This window comes from Polyodon spathula, chromosome 9, assembly GCF_017654505.1.
Source record: "Polyodon spathula isolate WHYD16114869_AA chromosome 9, ASM1765450v1, whole genome shotgun sequence".
Lineage (NCBI taxonomy): Eukaryota > Metazoa > Chordata > Actinopteri > Acipenseriformes > Polyodontidae > Polyodon > Polyodon spathula.
Genome location: NC_054542.1, coordinates 36,097,862 through 36,119,563, shown reverse-complemented (window position 1 = coordinate 36,119,563; position 21,702 = coordinate 36,097,862). Strand labels below are relative to the sequence as shown.

At 36.3% G+C, this 21,702-nt stretch overlaps 1 protein-coding gene across 2 annotated transcripts; it reads left to right on the top strand.

The window, feature by feature from the left end:
- The first annotated feature begins 604 nt into the window (after positions 1 to 604).
- On the top strand, positions 605 to 21,173 carry LOC121320743 (tryptophan--tRNA ligase, mitochondrial-like). Of its 2 annotated transcripts, none has more exons than XM_041259332.1 (6): positions 605 to 716; positions 13,629 to 13,883; positions 16,921 to 17,001; positions 17,281 to 17,363; positions 17,765 to 17,883; positions 20,683 to 21,173. In XM_041259332.1, the coding sequence occupies exons 1-6, from the start codon at positions 606 to 608 to the stop codon at positions 21,129 to 21,131; spliced, it is 1,098 nt and encodes a 365-aa protein (XP_041115266.1). In that variant the 5' UTR covers position 605; the 3' UTR covers positions 21,132 to 21,173. The 2 variants fall into 2 exon arrangements, with proteins under 2 accessions (XP_041115266.1, XP_041115265.1); XM_041259331.1 differs by having other exon boundaries at positions 605 to 743.
- Positions 21,174 to 21,702: the final 529 nt, after the last annotated feature.

Here is a 21,702-nt window from a genome sequence, read left to right as displayed (position 1 = left end):
ATAGCCATTCAGATCACTGGAATTGATCCCATGGCAGGATTTAACAATTTGATTTGCATTTTGGAGTTTTTCTTTACTACACTTTTATATATATATAATATAATATATATATCTACATTAATATATATAGAATATATATATATATATGCACGATTTAAATACAGTGCACACTATAATATTACAAATAATTACATAAATACATATTATACGTGTGTATATACATACAGAAATGCATTGTGTTATATGCTAATAGTAGACCAATTCATATTTTTAACTTTCTGTATTTCTACACTTTTCAGTCAGTTTCTACTGAGGTTAATTAATTACCACATGCTCATCGTACATATGCTATCCACATAAAAATACAATCCAAAAACACTTGTTTTCCTGTTTTGTAAACTGGAAATTAACCGCATCTCTGTTTGGTTAAAAATGTAAATATGTCACTAAAATTAACGCCGATTAAAAAAAAAAAAAAGGGAAGTACGGTGCTAGCACACAGCGCTCGTTTTACATCTACGTTCAAAATCCGTCAGGACATTTTTTACCCTCTTGTTGCTCTATAGCGTGACGTAGAGGACTGGCCCGTTCTTGTTTACAAAAAGATGGCGCTGCACATGTATAACGTGAGGAGAATCCGGGGTGTCATTCAGAATTTAAAAGCAGCAAAACGAACATTTGGAACCGGACCGGAACCGGAGAAACAAGAGAAACGGGTAATGGATTTAGAAGAAACATTTCATGTATGTTACTTTCATGTGCGAATGATGCAGTTAGAGTTCTGTTCTCGGATTAGACAGAGAGCGGTCAGAGCACTGACTTCCGCAATGCATTACAAGAACTATGATTCGTGAGACGCTTTTGCAGACAATAAAACAACACCAATAGTTGATATTATACAGTAAGTCTGTGTAGTTTTCCAAATGGGAAATATCTTCAGAAGTAGTATTACAGTTACACAGTTCGTACGTCAAAGGTTCTTTGTACGTATATCTTGCAAGTTTTATGCAAGATCACCTATGATAACCATAAAAAGGTTAGTGTGGTGATGTTTTATTATAATAACGTTCTCTTTGGGAAAATTCCATGTTACATTTTGTGCTGTGCCGTTTTCGAGTTATGATATTTGTTGGAGAGCAATTTTTTGAAAGTTATAAAACAGTATTCAGTATTTTGTGAAGACTGAGTATTTATTTATTAATTTATTTTAACCAAAATCCCCTTGACTGCAGTGTTTTCAAATGCATGTGGTTATGTGGCATGTTGTGTGATCCACTGTAAAAGCTGTATGCAACAGGTTATTCGGCAACAAGAATTTAACAACTGAAGAGGTGAATCACAAGAGGTCTGTGCAACTGGCTCGTCTCTTAACGTAGTGGCTGCATTGAAGACTGCCTCTGGGGTGTTCTTGAAATAGTGACATTTGCAGAAAAGCACCACCAGAAAGCACAGCGCCAGCTGCAATGAGGCATTGAGTTCTGCAACCTGTTGTGACAAACAACATACTAAAGTGGCCCAAATCTGTACATAAGCGATCCTGTTCAGGTTGGTAAAACCTGAAAGCGTTACAGGTCTCTGGGCTCTCACATTAACGGATAGCAACTTACTGAAGTTAAGAATGTAGAAATAAAGGCTCCATGTGCTTTTTAATTTAGCATGTGTTGCTGACTGTATTTGGGCTCCACTATGGTTTCATATTCACTTTTTTTTTTTTTACTTTCAGAATTGGGGATCACTATGAGTGGAGTTTTTGACTTCTGTCTTGTGTATAAGAGTAGTTTTAGATTAAATTTGTGGTGTCATTCTTTACCACAAGCTATGTGATGGCACTGTCTATCTTTCTGTCTTTTTGTCACATGTAGTTAGAGACGCACATATTCAGTTAAGACTTTCTTCAGTCCTATTCTGGGGTACTACTGTGCATGGAAGCATCTGTCTGTATGTCAGAATTCCATTTTAATAGTGCATACATACAGTGGTTATACACTAGGTCATTTTGAAGTACTTCAAGTTGGTGACTGCTCTAATTTTGTATTAACAGCTGTGGCAGGAGATTAATGTAACCGACATGCTTATTTATGTATAAATCGTGTTGGGTTTACTGCTATTGAATATCCAGGATTTTTTGGTAGAGCTTTAATGAAAACACAATAAAACATGGACAAAAATATTTGGAGAAAGGTGACAAGTTCTGGCTACAACCATGACACAAAAGTGTGACCAAACAAAATGGCACAATATTCATTAACGATACACAGCAATCCTTTATGTGAGCAAAGTTTTCAAAAAAGGTGTCTGACCTAAACAGTGAATTGAGTTTGTCCATTAGCTGGTGGCATTGCACGCAATGGAGCCATTCATAAATGTTATTGAAGGTTAGTTTTTTTTTCACACCAGTAGCTTTACCTTATCTGGGTTTCTGTGCTACTGGGCCTGTGACTTTTTGCTGCTCGTAAATTAAAATGTGGAGTCCTGATTTATTTATTTCAAGGTTTAAAAAAAAAAAATACACACACCTGTGCCCATATTTCCATTAAGTCCATTTGGTTTCACTAAGTGTTTTGATTCAGTCAATATGACACACTTTAGTTAACATTCAAACAGTTGACCCTTAAAGGAGTATTGTAGGTGTAATGTTAAATTTACAGCCTTGGTATAAACTCCATAACAAAACACTTTATAAATATACAGTTCTCCGTGCAAAATATATTGCAATAGGGCCTGTGCAAATTTTAGAATATAAAGTAAAAAAAAAAAACATTGAAGAAAGTAAGTCAGTTAGAAAAATGTTTTGGCTTGTGTCTTCAGTGTAACCTCTCAACCCAAATGCTGTTTGCTTTGGTAGCTGTTAGTCAAGATCTTGCAGTCAAGTGCAGGCACCAGATGGGTGATCTGACATTGCCTATAGACTATCCTCAGCAACAACAACAAAAAAGTCAATCTTTCTAATTATGTAGTGGAATGATTTACTTGGAGGAAAAAAAAAAAGTTGTAATAACTTCTCAATCCCTCTCTATTCAAGAGTAGAGCTGGCCCCCTCATTACCCAGCATGGCACGAACAATGTTGGAAAGCTAATGGAGTGCTAACTCAAACAATGAGTCCCAAGGCGCACCTAACAATCATTAGAACATTTGCAGAAAACAAGGCCACTAATTATGAGGCCCTTCCTGCGCTGTAGTGCAAGTAAGCTGCTTATGATTTGCCTTCTCTCACAAATGATGTATGAGCTGAGAGTTTCAAAGCTGCAGTGTTGAAGTTTATTGTTGGAATGTTAGCTAACCACCAGGCGTCTGTGTTTTGTTAAGAGGAGGTCTGTGAGAGCCCTCTGAGAAAGGTGCGTGCCGGAGCAGGGAGCCACATTGAGGCTCTCAACACAGCAGTAGTTGATTACCAGGAATAACATAGGAAATAAAGTGTTGGTTTTCATTTTATTAATTTGTTCCAAGTGTACATACACACACAGTACCAAGAGGTGTGATGTGCGTCAAGAAAAAAAATGTGTCGGTTTAAGTCACTGTTCTAAACTGTGTCCAAAGAGTGTCTGGTGCTTTTTAGTTAGTTGTAGACACTTGCCAGTTGACATTTCTAATAGCTTTTAAAGCAGGGATGCAATTATGATTTCCCAAACCGAAACTGCCATTAATAAAAACAAACCAAAAAATGTTGTGCAATGTAAATATGCGTCAGCAGTCTCAGCACTTAGCCAGCTGCATTCTCGGGAGCTCATCTCACACTTTGCTACATGTAGATGGTTCTTATTAAAGGGTACATAAGTACCTTTTTATTTTATTGTGTTACATGTTCTCATGTGTTGCTACAACTGTTTACGTAAGGTGTGTGTATTGTTTTAATTTAATTTAATTTTGACCACTTTTTTAAACTTTTAAATTGCATTTCCTGCCTCAAGATGGCTTCCCATGTACCCACATGGACCTCTCAGAACTACATTTCCCATCATCATCCTGCTCACTGGTAAATCCATCTCAGTTACATATGTGAGCAGGAGGATGAGGGGAAATGTATTTCTGAGAATTTCTATTGAAATTAGTTTCGTTTGTCTGATTACTTTTGCTGCTGCATTCTATCAGCATGTTGATATGAATTCAAGTTATCCATAGTATCATACTGCATGCATTATAGCAATGGGCTATAATAAACCAGCATACTAAAGGAGAACTTTGCGCATGTGTTTTGCGAAGCTGGCTTTAGCTTTTTGCTGACGTAAATCTAGGTGACATTGTAAATGAGCAGCGCTTCCTTAGCAGAGACCATTCTAAAATGTGGCCAATCATCTGTCACTTTGACGGCAACATGTTGATTAAATAATTGGTTTAGAAAAGCATGAGCAGCAGTTGTACCGATGTGTGATTTGCAGGGGATTTGCCACTTACAGCCGAGCACGGCGACAATGGGGCTGCCAGGAAAATAATAAATAAAGTTTCATTTCTCTTAATACATGTTTTTTATTCTTTCTACATTAGGTCTACAGTTCTCCCTGGGAATTCTATACAGCCGGGTGGCAGAGCATTATAGCCAGGAGCATTTTTAACTGAAAAATAAACATGCCTTACCTTAAATATGTAATACGACAAAGAATTTGAATAATGTATTTTTGTTCGTTGACTGTATCTGGTTGTGCTTTGCTGGGCGGCGCGTCCTGGCTGAAAAGGCCGGTGGAGAACCTTGATCTAATTGTATAATAGATTGCTATGAGTGATGTGATAACACTGTGTGGAGCTTATCTGTTACAGTTACAAAAAGAAAAACAAAGACATTGTGTGGAATAATGTTATGTCTTATTCCCTTAGCTGCACAAATGCAGTCTAGGAACTGGACGTCAAAAACAGCTGATCACAACTGACTTCCACCCCTATTTCAAAGATTTTGTTTAAAATGAAATAGAAAGCAATGAAGTCCTGTAGTGGTGATTTGACACTGTTTAACTTCTGTGTTTTACCCCTAATTTTCTTCTCAATTTAGAATGTGCAATTATGTTTCTTGGCAAATGGCCCACAACAGCTAGAGAACTGAAGGTCAGAGGTTGTCCTCCGATCTCATGACCGTGCCAATTGCACTTGACACCCAGGAACTCGAGAGCTTGTGGCGGCCAGGACAAAGACCAGCCCTGCAGGTGACCGCTTCAGTTCACTAGGTACTTGGCCAGTAGGGTCTGCTGTAGTGCGATGAGGAGAAACACGCCCTGCCAGTTTTGTCAACCTAACCTGTGGGAGGGCAAGAGTCAATGTGATGCTGCCTCCAGAATTCCCAGCGAAGACCAGCAACTTCGCAAAGCCAGGACTCGAACCTGCGCTCCCCTCACTGTATGACTCACCCTTCTCACCTGTATTAGGGGATCCCACTGTTTAACTTTTAAACTGCTCTGTTTTGTCTGTGAGTTAACAAGACAACTAGGAAAAACTTTTGTAAAGTCATTTATTAAAGAGCATGTGTTTTGCATTTAGTTTTTTATCTTTTAATTAATTTCCTGGTAATGTTTGGAGTTTTTTTTTTTTTTTTCAAGCATTTAAATAAAGCAAACTAAAGCTTCCTTGTTATGCTGTAGCAGTACATTGTGCAGACTTATTGCCAGTAAAATACTGTAGAATGAACAGCAACATTTTTTCTTGCAGTAATGCAATAACATTGGTGCTCCATACATATTCAGTACATATTAAAGCTATTTTCAATATTTCATGCATCAAAGGGTTAAACGCATCTCTTTTTGCAAGACCTGCTTTCAGATGTCTTACACTTCCTTGGTCATTTCACCTTGAAAGTAAAATTGTTCCCGCACCATCAGGACCTTCTTTCCTGTCATTAAATCAGCCAGCTTCCCCTATAAACTGACATGCTTTGCAGCCAGTAAGATGCTTTGACTCCAGTAACACTGCTGAAATTACCTAGAAATAAAAGCATTAGCATATTCCTGTAAGGCAATGCAAGCAAACTGAGGACTTTCTTAAACCAAGTATAGTACCACATGTCATGTTTTCATATGAAAATAATTTTTTGCTAGAATGTGTTTCTTCTAACATACAGTATACACTTCTAAATGTTTTTTTTTTTTTTATGACTGTTAATAGTAAAAAAAAAAATATCTATACATATATCTTTAAAATGAGGGCAACCATTCCAGACTTTTTGAAAACATTTTGTATCATTGCCGATACATTTTTTTTCTTTTAAATAAAATATTGTGAAACAATAAATATTTGTCGAATCGCACCCATAAAACCTTTTTTGCTTCAGAAATGTTGGCGACCTGATGTAATATACGCGAAAAACACGTAATAAAAGGCTTGCAAATATTTTTGGATTTACAGTAACTAAAGAAGCCTTCAGTACCATAACATGAACACTAGCTATCTCCAAACCTTATAAGACAAATTATACACAAACTTTAACAGTAAATTAAAAAAATAATAATAATCTGTGTTCAAACAGCATTTTCTCACTAAAAGTAAAAACCTAGGCAGTTAAAATGATTCTAATCACTGGTTTGCTACATGTCTCACAGTAGCGGGCAGTTTTGCACAGCAATGAGGACTATAATCTGGTTTTCACTGAATAAAAATTCATTACTTGGTTTTAATTCAGTGCGCTCAAATGTGTTCATAAAAACTGGATTATGCATTTAATCCCACGTTCAGTTCTCACATCGCACTTGCTCCTTCTGAAAGATATACATTGTCTTTGCTTTCAAGTTGTGTGTTTGAGTGAAGTTCATTCATTTCTTTGTATTGCAATCTATTTCGGTTTTCATGTAAGGTGGACATTTCTATCTTGTGAGCAGAGCAAATTCATTGTCTGGTTGACATTGACTCCTTTATCAGTCTAATGGATCTTCATAAGTAGAAGCATCTTCAAATTTCAGTGAAGAAAACCCTCTCTGTGCTGCTGTATGTGAAACACAGAGCGTGCTCTGATACTGAAAGCAAGCCCTGTAGATTTTCATTTCTGGCTGATTCCAGGACTGGCTATTCTTGACTGCTTGGTTATTTTTGGAATCGTTTCCTACCTTTCTACTGGGAATCCTGTTTTGATGTGATTTCAGCCTCATTAATCAGATTTAGAACACAAGTTGTGTAGGCTCTGGCTCCTACAGCATATTTTTCTGCTTTTTTCCCCTCTCCGCACAGTGTGAAGTGTGGGGGAAAATCATCAATCTTCCCTGTCTAAGACGTCAACCATGGATTTGATCAAATGCTCCATTCTCTCTCTCTCTTGCGCTCTCTCTCTTGCGCTCTCTCTCTCTCTCTCTCTCTCTCTCTCTCTCTCTCTCTCTCTCTCTCCCTCCCAAGACTACATTATTTATTTTTCCCTCTATCTCACACTAGCTTACAATCAGCAAATATTTATAATTGTGTGGGGATTGCTGGTAATTATTTCCCTTCATATCCTTAGGATTGTATTAATGAGAACAAAATGAAAACTTGAAGAGTAGACATTGCCTAGATTATTCTCTCGTTGCAGTGGGCAGGATGGCTCTGCACTGTGGTGCTGTATACAAGTCCCAGCAGGAGACTGGGAGTGTGGAAAGCAGTTCAGAGTTCAATCACATTTGGTTGGGACTTGGGCTCCTCACTAATGGTATGGAAGATTATACAGCTACCCTGGGGGGCAGGAAGAGGGGAGACTTGAGCTTGGCATATACATGTAAACCAGCAGTAGGGCAGACACATGTTGTTAATACAAAAACAGCAGGCATTGACAGGTGGGCAATAGGTGAACTTGCAGCTTCCTTCATCAAAGTTTACCTTGCAGCTAGGTGTTTGAGGTGTCTACAATTAGTGTGTTGACAAAGTTTGTTGTAGGGTGTTTGTTACTTGTTGTTGATCACAACTGCAAAAACACTTGCAACTGCCAGCTGGTTTTAAGAGCATCTATCGAGATCTGAATATTATTATCAGGATTTCTAAATAGTAAACAGTAGTAAACCCGTACTGTTTGTTTTGCATGCAAGCAAGGAGTTGAGTGACCGCATCACTGTTGAGGTATGTGCTGTGCATTGCCTCTGTCTTAGATCGCCTGGGAATTCCTCTTGTTCTTTTTGGCAGCTTTACTGTACCTCCTTGCTAGCCACATTCCTGCTTCATGATTTCATTGTACCAGGCATTGCTGTGCTGCCAGGGAGAGACTGGATCCCTTCCAGTCTGATGCCTGCTGCTTTCCAGCACACACAAAAAAGAAAATATTTGTCCAGTGCTTAAAAGACATTGGCCCAGATATTAGAAGCAACACGCAATCCCCTTGCACAATTTGTGCCTCGCAAACAATTTATTTTCAAACATGGCACAAAGCAGTTGGGCAAAATTGAATTGTAGCAGTTTGTGTTCAGTTCGCAAATGTGTTTGTGCCTTGCAAAACCACCTGCTCATTACACTATGTAACACAATTTTTGTTCCTGGGTAGTAAGTGTTATTTCCTAATTGCTTATGCCTCAAAAGTATAGAAAATGGCTATTATTTACAGTATAATTTACAGTATAATTGTAAATCTCGAAAAACTCACTTCTAAATCTTTTGTAGTCATCTTTGTATTACTTTAGTATAAATACATGTTAATTTGGATTCATGTGTTGTTTTTTTCTGACTTTATGTGAACGAAAAGACACACATTTTCCCATTTTCCCATTGGAAATAGTGATATTTTGAAATATCACTATCCTGGTCACAAAAACAAAGTTTGTGGGGAATAATAGCCATTTTCTATACTTTTGAGGCATAAGCAATTAGGAAATAACACTTACTACCCAGGAACAAATTATTATTTTTTTTTTTGCTACACAGTGTTACCAGTATAGCACACATACACAAAAGAGAGCTAATCGAGATTGAGTAGAACTGGAATACAATAAGGCAACCGTTAACATTACCCTGCCAAGCAGCTGTTATAGAAGTAGAGTGCATCATTATTGCTTATTATCTCCACATGAATGTAACCTGCACATGAATGCACAATCAAACCTCAACACACATCGGTAGCAATAGCACTCTGAACAGCAGCATTCACATACAGAAAGAAGCTACTAAATGGAGAAATTAAACAATAGCTTACAGTAGTGGTTCTCAACCCTGGTCCTGGGGGAACACTGCCCTGCTGAGTTTTTGTTCCAACCAAGCACTCAGTTACATAATTGAACCCTTAATTGAACCAATAATTTGCATAATCTGAGCTTTTTTTAAATAGAGTATCTTATAAAAAGTTTAAGAATTTATATTAATTATACAATTTTATACCTAAAGAGAAATCTCCATCTATTTAAAATAATTAAAAAGCTCAGATTAGGCAAATTATTAGTTCAATTATGTAATTGAGTGCTTGGTTGGAACAAAAACCAGCAGGGCAGTGTTCCACCAGGACCAGGGTTGAGAACCACTGGCTTACAACATACATTCAGAATATAACTTAACATAACCTTAAACGTTCAAATATTGTAATGACTTGCTATGATAAGTGTCATCAAGGAGTGTTTTTTTTTTTTTTTTTTTCAGTAGCTCAGAATTCCGCTGAATACAAACAGACCCTGTCTCTTTAAACTGTGACCTGTTGTCATGTCCGTCCACACTGTACAAGTGTTGTCCTTCCATAATTACATACTCCACTGCACCTACTACTTGCTTGTATCCAACTTTTCTCTTACAGCTACATTTCCGATATTGCAATTGTTCTTGTTTAAACTGCCCTTAAACTGATTTACGCATAAAGAAATACAGACTGTTGATTGATCGATCTGTAGGGCTTTTATACTGCTGTGTAAGGGTCTATTATTGTCATTGTTGTTGTTGATTAAATTATACAGGCATTTGTTTAGTACTGTATCTGCTGGCTCGGCCTATGTTAAATACCCAGGGTTCTCCTCAGGAATTCTGTACAGCCGGGCGGCAGAACATTATAGCCGGGAGCACTTTTAACTGAAAAATAAACTTGTTTTACCTTAAATATACAGTATGAGAAAGAATTTGAATAATGTGTTGTCTTTCGTTGACTATATTTGGTTGCGCTTTTTAATGTTCTACATTTTTTTAATTACTGTTTATTTATTTATTTATTTATTTATTTATTTTTTATGGTAAATTACCGGGCTTAATTAGGCACTCTACGATTTGACTGTGGAAAGATAAAGCAGGGTTATTGGAGTTAACAAAAAAAAAAAAGGTAACATTTTCACTTCCTTTTTAGCTTTACTGTTGAGCTTATTGCTTCATTTAAATTGTTTTCTTTACGTTAAGTAGTCGAGGCATTTTGTTAAAGCAGGGCTTTTTGTTTTTCGCTGTTCTACAATTTTTGGATGGAGCTGTTCATTTTAACCATTTTTTTTTTTTTTTACACAACCGTGCTCACATACGTTTGGTCACCATCATAACTGTTGCATGAAACTGCAGTGTAATAATAATCAAGCACCTCTGCACTTAAGCATTTGTATGTCAGCTGACAAGTGTACTGCTGATATCCCATCACGCGTTTCTTCTTAAAGGCGTACAGCCTCTATACATGAACCCCCAATATCTCTCACAAGCACCTGGGAACATATTGTTATGATATCACAATAAAAGGAATATGCTTTTTTTTTTTTTTTTGGTACATATATATAGCTATTATGTACTATATATCACCTTACAGTACAATAATATGACAAAAAAATTGACTGAATGATAATACCCCAAAATAATCTTAATATTTTCTTAATAAAGTTGCCGGCACAAATATAGTATTACCAGGCTTATCTGACCCCCTGAATTCATTGTCACTGTTTTTACTTAAAAAATACTTAGAAAATAATAACTTTTTTTTTTTAGCAGTCATTTTTAACGTTTTAGCCAAAGTTGGCTCTTCCAGTCCTGGTCTTTGTTCCAACCTTAATTGAACCAATTAAACCTCCATCCAGACCCTGAAGTAGTTAAATGAACTCATTTTACTGGTTAAACCTGGAAAGAAATGGCCCTCCAGGACTGTGATCTACAATATATTCTGTGCCATGCCAACATATTTATAAAAACTGGTTTTGGATCAGCAGAAGGTGGACTTTCCTCTTGATTGAACTTGCCAGTGCTCTTTAAGAGTAGTTCAGTGTTTTGCAGCCATGTCTATTTTACAGGCTGAATGAGCAACATCTGCATTAGTAGTAAGGTGTGCTTGCAGTGGGTTAGGTAATGTAATGTATTCAGCATCCCAGTACATATGTTTGTGTAAATCTTCTGCTGTGTCTACATCTCAGAAATTTATGTAACATAAATAGAATGGTAGAATTTACCACGGACCTTGACCTCAAACTTAATATGGCTGCCATAAACACACTTCAAGTTTGTTGTGCTACACAGTGCAGTTTTATTGCCCTTTTGAAGCCATTTTGGAATCTGCATTCATTCAAATCCACGCTGTTTCAGATTACACCATGTTGCTGAGCAGATGATGCGCAGTATGATCTAAGGAAAGTCATTCTCAGAATTCAGCTGTTTAATTTAGGGTTAAGCATACTATTTTTTTTTCCATACATTGTACTTGTTATATAACCAGAATACAGCATGAATTTACATGGGGTGCTGTCTTTTTTTTCTGCAGTTAGGATTTCCTAAAAAAAAACCTTTGTACGCTTGTCTGTTTATTTACCCGTATGTATCCCCTATGTCTCTAACATTGTATTTGCATGCACGGATGTAAAAATCTTTATAAAATGAAGTGTTGTAATTGGCTTAACAAGATCACATGCCCATGCGGTAATAATTGGCTTTATAACACGGCTATGACATCAGACTAACCTACTTACCTGATCTATTAATATTACTATGCCTTAATAGTAATAATTATCTAAAGAGTGTTTCTGTAGGTACAAATGTCAACATACAAGTGAAACAGCATTTAAATATCTCAACAATGTGTTTTTTTTTTCTTCATCTCTGTCACTAAAAATTACAGAATTGGCAAATACACAGAGATATTTATTTAGTCAGAGAACAGAACAAAGAAAACTCTGAGGCAAGCAGTAACACTATTCAAAAGCCATCTGAGAAATCACCACGCATGTCTCACTCAGCATGTAATATATATATTATTTATATTTATTAGATATTATATGTTAGATACATCTCCCCACTACCCTCCAATTTCAGAAACGTATCTAAAACAAAATTAAAATCTCTACTGCTGTCTGCTGACACAACCATTGCGCAAAGCCTAAGAAGGATAATTTCCTACAAACAAAACAAAAAACTCAGAAGCCCCTCCCTCGAGTGCCAGGGCCATGCAGTGTTTGGCTGTTTCATGAATCCTCCCTCAGATGTGGGAAGTCAGTCTGCTTTAAATTCCCAAATTCCGTTTAATCTCGTAAATGTTACTATAAATGGCAATGTTCCATGTAATGTTTATGGCAAATAAAAAAAGTACAAAGTATGTGTTACAATCAAACGGTCTCAGGGACTATTTGTTCTCAGTGGAAGGATAAATAATATAAAGCTAGTTTGTGTAATTATTTTCCAGAATTTTTTTTTTGCCATTTTATAAGCTGAATATTTATAAGCGAAATTTTTACCGCACTTCCTGGGCGGTTGAACGCACCCAGGGCGTGCGGTAAGAACGGTCTCACCGCACACCCTGTCGTGGGTTATTTCTTATTTGTTGCACTGTCCAATAATGCAAATTCTGAATACTTTGAGCATAATAACTTTGTATTTACTGTAGATTCAGGATTTGTTAAAACTGTGCCCGAAGCAAAGAGAAGTTTGTCCTAAAGCAATAATACATGATGTAAATATTTGTACTGGCCAGTTTGCATTGCTTCTAGGTTTTGGGCCATGTATGACGTCTTCAGAGGGTGTCTATATATACAACCAGGCAGCCAATCAATTTTAAAGACTTGTGAAACATGTAGATCCACACAATCCCCAGGTCCTTTTGCAAGGATTTAAAAACCGAGCAGCAGGAACTGTGTGAACCTTTAAGTGAGTGCTCCTGCCTCTGCCAGCTGGCAGCTCACATCCTCTAACCTGGTGCATTTCCAGTTTAGAACAGGGTGGCTGCCCAGTGGCTATAAAATATCTCATATAATATGTTTTGTACATTCCCAGTGTGCCACAATGCTTATTTAAAGAGCCTCTCTACTTGGCCTCCCTCTCTCCACTGGCACAGCAGTAGTTTTGACTTCAATACAGCCCCAGGATTGATTTTACTGGGCCAACTACACACATTAGTCAGTTATCCAGACACCGCTCTATCTCCGACTAGCTGTTATCAGCTATAAATTGCCTGCAATTCTGGCTAAATACCACATGCCTTGTTCTGATAAATGCTGGCTTTTTTTGTTTTGTTTTGTTTTTTTGTTGTCAAGGTGCATATTTCAGTGCTGGTTAGCCAAGTGTGAACACATTTTCCAGGTTAAAAAGAGTGTTAACAGTGAAAAAGGCATCCCCAGTGAATTATGACCACAAGGGGTTGTTATCTATCTTTTGCTCAACCACTGTTCCTGCTTTAAGATTTTTCCAGCCTAATTAGTATAGCTGGATAGTTTTGAAGTCCATCATTACACTAGATGCTATTGAGGTTCTAAGTAAACCCTGACCCACAAGCACTACCTGCTTTGCAGTTGTCAAGGCACTTCACCCACCTGGTGCTCGTTTTCCTCTTGTGCAGATCGCTGGCAGTCGTGTTTTCTCCGGGATCCAGCCTACAGGGATTCCACACCTGGGGAATTACCTGGGAGCTATCAAGAGTTGGGTCACCCTTCAGGAGCAATATAGCTGTGTCCTGTACAGCATCGTGGACCTGCACTCCATCACACTACCTCAAGATCCTGCAGCTCTGAGACAGAACATATTGGACATGACAGCCAGCCTCCTCGCCTGTGGGATTGACCCAGAGAGATCCATCTTGTTTCAGCAATCTCAGGTCAGAGCAAGTGGTTACTCTAGCTGATCCACTGACAATTTCTTTCTACTGTCCCATCACCGTGTCAAGAAATGATATGAATGACACTTTCATTGTTCCTTGTATTGAAATATTCATGTCAGCTGATGCACTTCTCTTCACACACAAACTGTGTACAATGTGTTGTATTTTTGGAGTGAATACTGAACATTTGATAGCTATAATAGAAAAGGGCGAACTACAGTAGGTGAAATAAATTATTGTAATACAAATGCTAAAAAAACAGTATTAAAAATATGAATTACAAAAACACACATGTTCCATCCCAAATTGAGTAATATCATATGCCTGTAAGCAGTTCTTATTTAAAACCATTTCAATACAAGCTAATTGTTTGTGTTATGAATATCATAGTCTGGTAGGGTTGCTGGTTCCTGGAATGGAGATGTCTGGGGTTTTATTTTTTTGTTAACTTCATGACGCATATCTTGGCACTGTTGGGGACCTCTGATTGAAAGCAAACCGAAGTGCATTCCATATGTAAAAATACAAAGTGTACCCAAAGAAAGCACTTTACTTCATTGAAACATAGTAACTGGATGAAGTCAATTGACTTAAGAGATCATTGCAGCTGAAGGCGGTCGTGGAGAGGGAGATGACTTATTGGTTGTAAATGAGGAACTCTCCACACTCATTAGAACATGAATCTTCAGGAAACCACATTTTTACTGTATGTGTTTCTCCTAATTGCCAGCTGTAATGAAGAGATCTGTCTGGATTTCAGATGGCATGAAAATGTTATTTTTCTATTGTTATTACAGTATGCATCAATCGAATGCTTACATTTCTGGATTTGGCACAGATAGCAGTTAGATCACAAGTGGGCCAAATTTATCATAAAAAAAAACCACTCGGTTAACACTGGCTAACTCCAGTTTCTGTATTGGCTGAATATGCAGAAACTGTACCAGATGGCATATCTACTGCACAGTATGATGGCACTGTGGAACTGGATACAATATTTACTTTTAAAAAAATGCATCAAAATAACACAGCTCTGTATAGCTTCCAAATATTTGGCAGCCTCGATTCACTGTAGACAAAAAATAGGCACAATTTAAATACCTCTAGTTTCAACCTGTGAGCTGAGATAACAAATCAACACCATGGACTGCTAATATGAAATAAAGAAGAAATCCTGGTCTTGAAAAATACTGTAACGGTTCAAAGTATTACCTAATATTGACGCTGTGCCTCATGTTTCATAGTGACATGTACAGTATTTGGTTTTCTAACTTTAAATGGAGGAGCTGTCCTGTATTACCTACTAAATCTGTCAAAAGGTTATACTTTTTTTTTTTTTTAAAGGAAAATCGTCAATGTTAAATACAGTGGGTTTGATTTATCAATGTGAGACATCTGTTTAATTAAAATAACATTGGTAATCTTACAAAACAAATAACTAAAAAAGTCCTTACAATGTTTATTACCAGTTATGTAATTAAGTTTTTTCTTTACTTTTATAAAAATAAAAATAAAAATGCAAATTGCTTTTTAGTGGAAATACCGTAATAAATCTGGCCCCATATATTTAATGTTTTTTAATAAATATGAAACAGGCTTTTGTGGTAAAATAAATTATACAAATGGTGCCAAGATTAAATAATGTTTATTTGCACTTACTGAAAATATCAAAACAAAATAAAATTGATAATTGCATGCAGCCGGACCAGTTTTAACACTTGTTTACTTGTTATTGTTGCCTTAAATTTACATTAGGGTTCTGGAAAAATCTGGGTGTAATATTTGATGAATAGGCTGTGACTGAAACTAAACTACCGCATTACTTCAATTTGGCGCCGCCCTCGTATTAAAGACGCCCTCGTATTGACGCCAGTCATATATCAGCTTTATAATAAACGCCGCTATCAATAAAGAAACATTAAGGTATTTTTTTTTTTTCTCCACCTACTAAAAAAAAAAACACACACACACACAAATAAACGTGCAACACTGACTATGTACATGTAATGCCCCGAAGAGACGAGAGCCTCAGTATAGCAAATAAATTACAAACTAATGTACACACACATAGTATGCACATTTTATTTTATCGTAGTACAGTTCTGAAAGAAAATGCAAGATAAACTACATACAGAATAGCGGTCCTTCTGGTTTTATTTTGTTTTCAGTTAAATTGTAATTCCCGTACTCAATCCCCTACAAATAAAAACGGTGTGTTTACTATCTGTGATAAGATTGTTTCAGTTAATCTTGCAGAGAGATTACAAACAAGCAAGTTACAGTGAGAAAAAAAAAATAGCAGGATATATTGAGTTTTTACAGAAATCAAGCTGATATTCTGAGGTAATGTTTGCTGCAGAAAAACATCTACGACACATTCTTGAACTGAACTGCGACACCAACATTGTCCCGCCCCTTAACAACCAATACACACTGCTGATTCGCTGGTACAGTACTCCTTGACCTCATAACTCCCACCTAATAGGCTCTCGGTAACTGTCAGTAAATGTACTACATTCAAGCCCCAAAAACACACAATCGTATAGTGCTGCAGATCAGAGTCCCTCACGAACTGCTTCTAAAGTGGCTTAAATCATGTAGAAAAATATTGCAGCGTTTGTAAAGCATAGTATTATTAATAAAGGCCCTCGTTTAAGGGCCGCAGTCATTTTTGATCAATTTAAAATAAACGGCGCGGTACTTCCCTTTGTTTTGTCTCTCTTTTTATATGCTATATTTTATGAAGGCATTCTTTAAATGACGTGATAATGAGTTTTCTGTGTATATAGAGGTTTGAAAAAAATTTATAAACCTACTTTTTTTTCTTTGTATTTATTGACTTATGAAAAATAGACTCTTATTACAAACACCTGCATTTTTAGTTCTGAATAAGATTCTTTGAACAGTCTTATACAAACTAAATCGTAAAGGCCATTTATACAAAATAGGTCTCCCTTACAAGAATTTTGATATTTTGTTGCAGTAACTCATGTTTATTTATTTTTGTTTGGTTTTTTGTGCCACTGTACTTTAGGTATCAGAACACACTGAGCTGGGCTGGATCCTTGGCTGCTTCACAAGCATGCCTCGCCTTAGACATTTACCTCAATGGAAGGTAACTATTGTTAATTATGCATTTACTGACTCTCTTCAGTAAAAAGATACTGGAAAAGCTCACTGTTCCTTGGTGGAAAGAGCGCCTCTAGTGGGATCTAGCAGAACTGTACAAGGAAGAATTTAGAGTCCCACCACCCTATTTTTCAACATGTTGGTGTCATCCACAGCTGCCTTTTCCGTGAAAACCTCCCATTTGGGAAGGCAGATGTGTAATGTGATGCAACCCGCTGTTCATTATTTTTACTTGCTTATCTGCCGTGTCATTATTTTTTCTCAGATGAAGAGTGGGAAAAAAAATGAAGGCAGTGTGGGATTATTGACCTACCCAGTACTGCAGTCTGCTGATATACTTCTATACAAGTAAGATCATTTATATTTGTGTTTTGATTGTACAGCCCAGCAATGTTTTTATTCTGTAAAGTTTGGAAGTTTAGTGCTTGTGTATGGCGATCTCTGCCAACGTCATTACTGGCTACTCCCAAGCTACTGAATTGTCATAAAACCTTTATTTATTCCAGTACAATATGGTGTAAACCCAAGGTATGAGTGGTATTATATGCAAACAAAGTGGAAGTGCAGAAGTAGGTAAAAGACTTTAATGAACTGCACTTGAGAGCAGTATTAACAATGGAATACTACCAGTTCACTTATGTAATGTTTACCATAATATATATTGTATTTAAAAAAAATCAGTCCTATTAACAAGTTAGAGCTGAAAAAAATCCCTTTCTGATTGTTGCTTTGTTTTGTTGTTGTAAAAGGTCCACTCATGTGCCAGTTGGAGAAGATCAGGTCCAGCATTTGGAGCTGGCTCAGGACACAGCTCGCATATTTAACTACAAGTATGGAGACTTCTTTCCAGTTCCTAAACCACTTTTGAGTAAGTTATTTTAATATACTATTCTCTTTTACTGTGTATTTTAAAGGCAAGTATACTGCAAAGTCAAATCCTTAGGAATTAGCCTTGGTCAATCCAGAGAACTAAAAGTAGCACCAAAAGTTAACCTTATGGCTGGTTTCACAGACTCTGATTAGCAGTGATATTTGGCTACCTTACCTAAGGTGCCATTAGGCAGTCCAGGATTTGTGGTAGTTGTGGTCTGTAAAACCAGCCGTTAGTGTTGTATTATCGTCCGTCAAAAAAAACAAAACAAAAAAACAATGTTACTGTTGTTTAAGGCTAGATGCATGACATCACAAAGCAGCTGCCAGCACACATCCTGCAGCCAGTCCAACAGTTTTCAGAAGTAGATGAGAGAGCCGTGCTGCAGCTGTAAGGGAATAGACGATGCAGAGGTCAAAATGGACCTGCTGATAAAAAAATAAAAATAAAATGAACCGGTAACCGCAATACTGACATCTTGTCTGTGGAGGATAGTAACCTTTTCAATTTAATCGTTGCAGATATTTATTTAGAAATGTATTTAGATTGTTCAGCACTGGAAAATGTTAGATTACTGTAAAGCCAAGTCTACATGTTGCTAGAAAAATGTAGAAAGGGATTCTCTTTTTGTAGAAAGTGATGTGCAGGAAACTTTGTTGCAAGAAACTGAATAAAAGAACTGTTGATTTTGTACAAGCAACATTACATCATAGAATAAATCAGCCACTGGAAGATATGTAAGAAGTCTTGTGACTGGCTTCATTGCTGGGGAAAAAAATGGCAGAGAAAATGAATGCAGAGCCAGTGTGGGATATTGTGAGGGAGATTCTCCATATCAGTTTTTTCAGGGTGATTTATTTATTTATTTATTTTTTATAGGTTGTATAGGCAAGTAGGTTAAGTGTTAATCAGTCCATTCCTGGTAGTTAATGATCATTTTGTCAGTTAATGCCACAAGATGTAATGGAGCGGCATGAAAGTCGACAAAATTATTGTTATATTCCTTGAAAAAAATGATTTACTCTTATGAACCATTTTAAACATAATGTTGTGTTGGCATTATAGTCTAATATTAGAAATTACAAAAAAAAAAAAAAAAAAAGGACACGGTCTGGTACCGATGCTGAAGCATTAGAACGTTCATGTTAAACTTAAATATACATACTTAAGAATAGTTTATTTTATTATATTAGTTTATTTTGTTATATTGAAAAAATGAATGCTGATAAATAACGTTGACACTAAAAAAACACCAATACACTTTTTGATAGGAATATCATCTGTGTATTGTCTTTTTTCTTGTCCATCCACATTTTAGCTACAGTTTCTACATCCTGCAGAATAATGTCCCCTGAAATTTGAAGCAACAAAAACAATATAGAAGCAACAGCTTCCATTCTACATGTTCTAGCAACATGTAGACTAGTGTCCCCTTGGCTTAAGTATTGAATGGAAATGTTAATTAATGCCAAATGTCAGTTGGTACATTAAAAATACTAATCATAGCTTAAAGCCTATTAATTGTTTTGATAGTTGCTGCAAGTGTGAACACACAAATAACTCAATTGAAGTTCTGCAAAGCTGTACTCTAGATAAAGGGATGTTGCAAGACTGTCTTGTTGAAAAAAGTAGTGAACGGTACTTGAAATGAACCATGAATATAAAAACACAATTGAAGTCAAATACTTCTCACAGGAATTGTTATAATTAATGAAGATGTGGTACTGGCTCTTTAAGGCTGTGTTACAATGTTGGCATGAGAATAAATTAATTTTGTAACATGTGTTGTGCTGATGTACTGACAGTTGGCCTCAAAGGAAATTTGCTAGGCTGGTGGCCAACTCCACACAATTTTTTTTTTTTTAAATAACTTACTGGGTTATTACTTATAATAATGTGCTAGATGTGCTATAATCTATCTAAGCATGTATTCAGAATATATATATATATAATAATATATATATATAATATAATATGATATATATATATATATATATATTATATATAATAATCTATCTAGATATGTATTCAAAATATATCTAGAATGTATTCAGAATATGTTTTTTGAAAAAAAGAAACACAGGTAGAAACAGTAGTTTGTACATGTGACAAAAACTAGAATACTGACTAGTTTCATCCAACCTGATTAGGTCCTGCACTTACTGACTTGTATTTTAAATGAAGTAATAAATAACAAATTCTAACCTGGTCATTTCTGTCAAAGAAAATGATTATAAAACCTGATAGAGGTGCAAAATGTGTAACAGGTTAAATTTGAATATTTTTTATTTTATTTTTCAACATTTAAGCATATGGTTGCAGTTAACCAACACAAAAAAAAATAAAAATCCAAACTATGTTTTAAATCCAAATTGATTATAATTTATAAATTCCCTATAAATTCCCTTTTTTTTTGTTTGTTTTCCCAAAAATAAAGATTTTTAAATAAGATATAATATATATATATATATATATATATATATATATATATATATATATATATATATATATATATATATATATATATATATATTATCTTAAACTTTCTTTTGACAGTGAAAACCTGACACCACAGGGTAAACAAGCTCACAGGCAATGAGCCATATTGTTGACTAGTTACAGAATCTGTAAAATGATGTTTAACTAACCCACAGGTTTCCAGTACAATATGTTCTGCTGCAAGTATTTTAACCAATGATTTTGTATGTTTCTGCCAAAAGGCTGTTTTCTCTTTTGTGAAAAATGGAGAAAACCCCCTGGTTGAGAGTTATTTTTTTCTTTCTTTTGTAAACGCAGGTGAAACAAGGAAGATAAAATCCTTGAGGGATCCCACTGCCAAAATGTCAAAGTCAGATCCTCAGAAAATGGCCTCTGTCAACATTACTGACACTCCAGATGATGTCATACTAAAATTCCGCAAGGCAATGACAGACTTCACTTCTGAAGTGACCTTTGACCCGGATAGACGCCCAGGGGTCTCCAACATGGTTGCCATCCATGCCGGTGTCTCAGGGGTGACTGTGGATGAAGTGGTTCACCAAAGCAAAGGACTGGACACTGCCCAGTACAAACAAGTGGTGGCTGACGCAGTCATACAGACATTTTCACCAATCCGAGAAGAGATTGAGAGACTCCGGGCTGACCCAGGATACCTGAAAGAGGTCTTAAGCCAGGGGGCAGAAAAGGCAAAAGAACTAGCCATTCCTGTGTATCATGATGTCCGAAGACTTATTGGGTTTTGCTAATTTGGACAGCATGTACAAAATAAACGTGAATATGATGCTATAGACTGGGATTCATTTCTGAGTAATGCAGTATGTCTGTTTTGAATAGCTGAGATTTAATGAAAATGTAAAATGTCACGCTGCTGTCATGCGTCTTTGGTGCCTGTGGTCTCTGAACACAGAACAGGAATATCGTTGATGTACAGGCAGTTGCTGTGTTTTCTTTATCAAGGGTTAAAGCTGTGAGATGTGACATCTCATATCCATTGGGCATGCAGTTGAATCCAGTTTTACAGACTAGGCACAGTAATGTATAGTTACTAAGCCTTGATGCTTTCCAGATGCTGCTGCACATTCAGAGATTTAAAGATATCTTGATCGGGGGGATTATTTTACTTGCTTGGTTTTATTCTGCAAGTGATGTTATTGTTTCTGACTTAAATGTATCTCTATAATCGACATTAAGGAAAGTCTCAAATCAGTAACTGACAGCTCTTTTATGGATGGATGTAAAGCAATTTCCAGAGGGAGTTTTATATGTCACAGCTGTAAACAAATGCAATGATAGATTTCATGCTTGCAGGATACATAC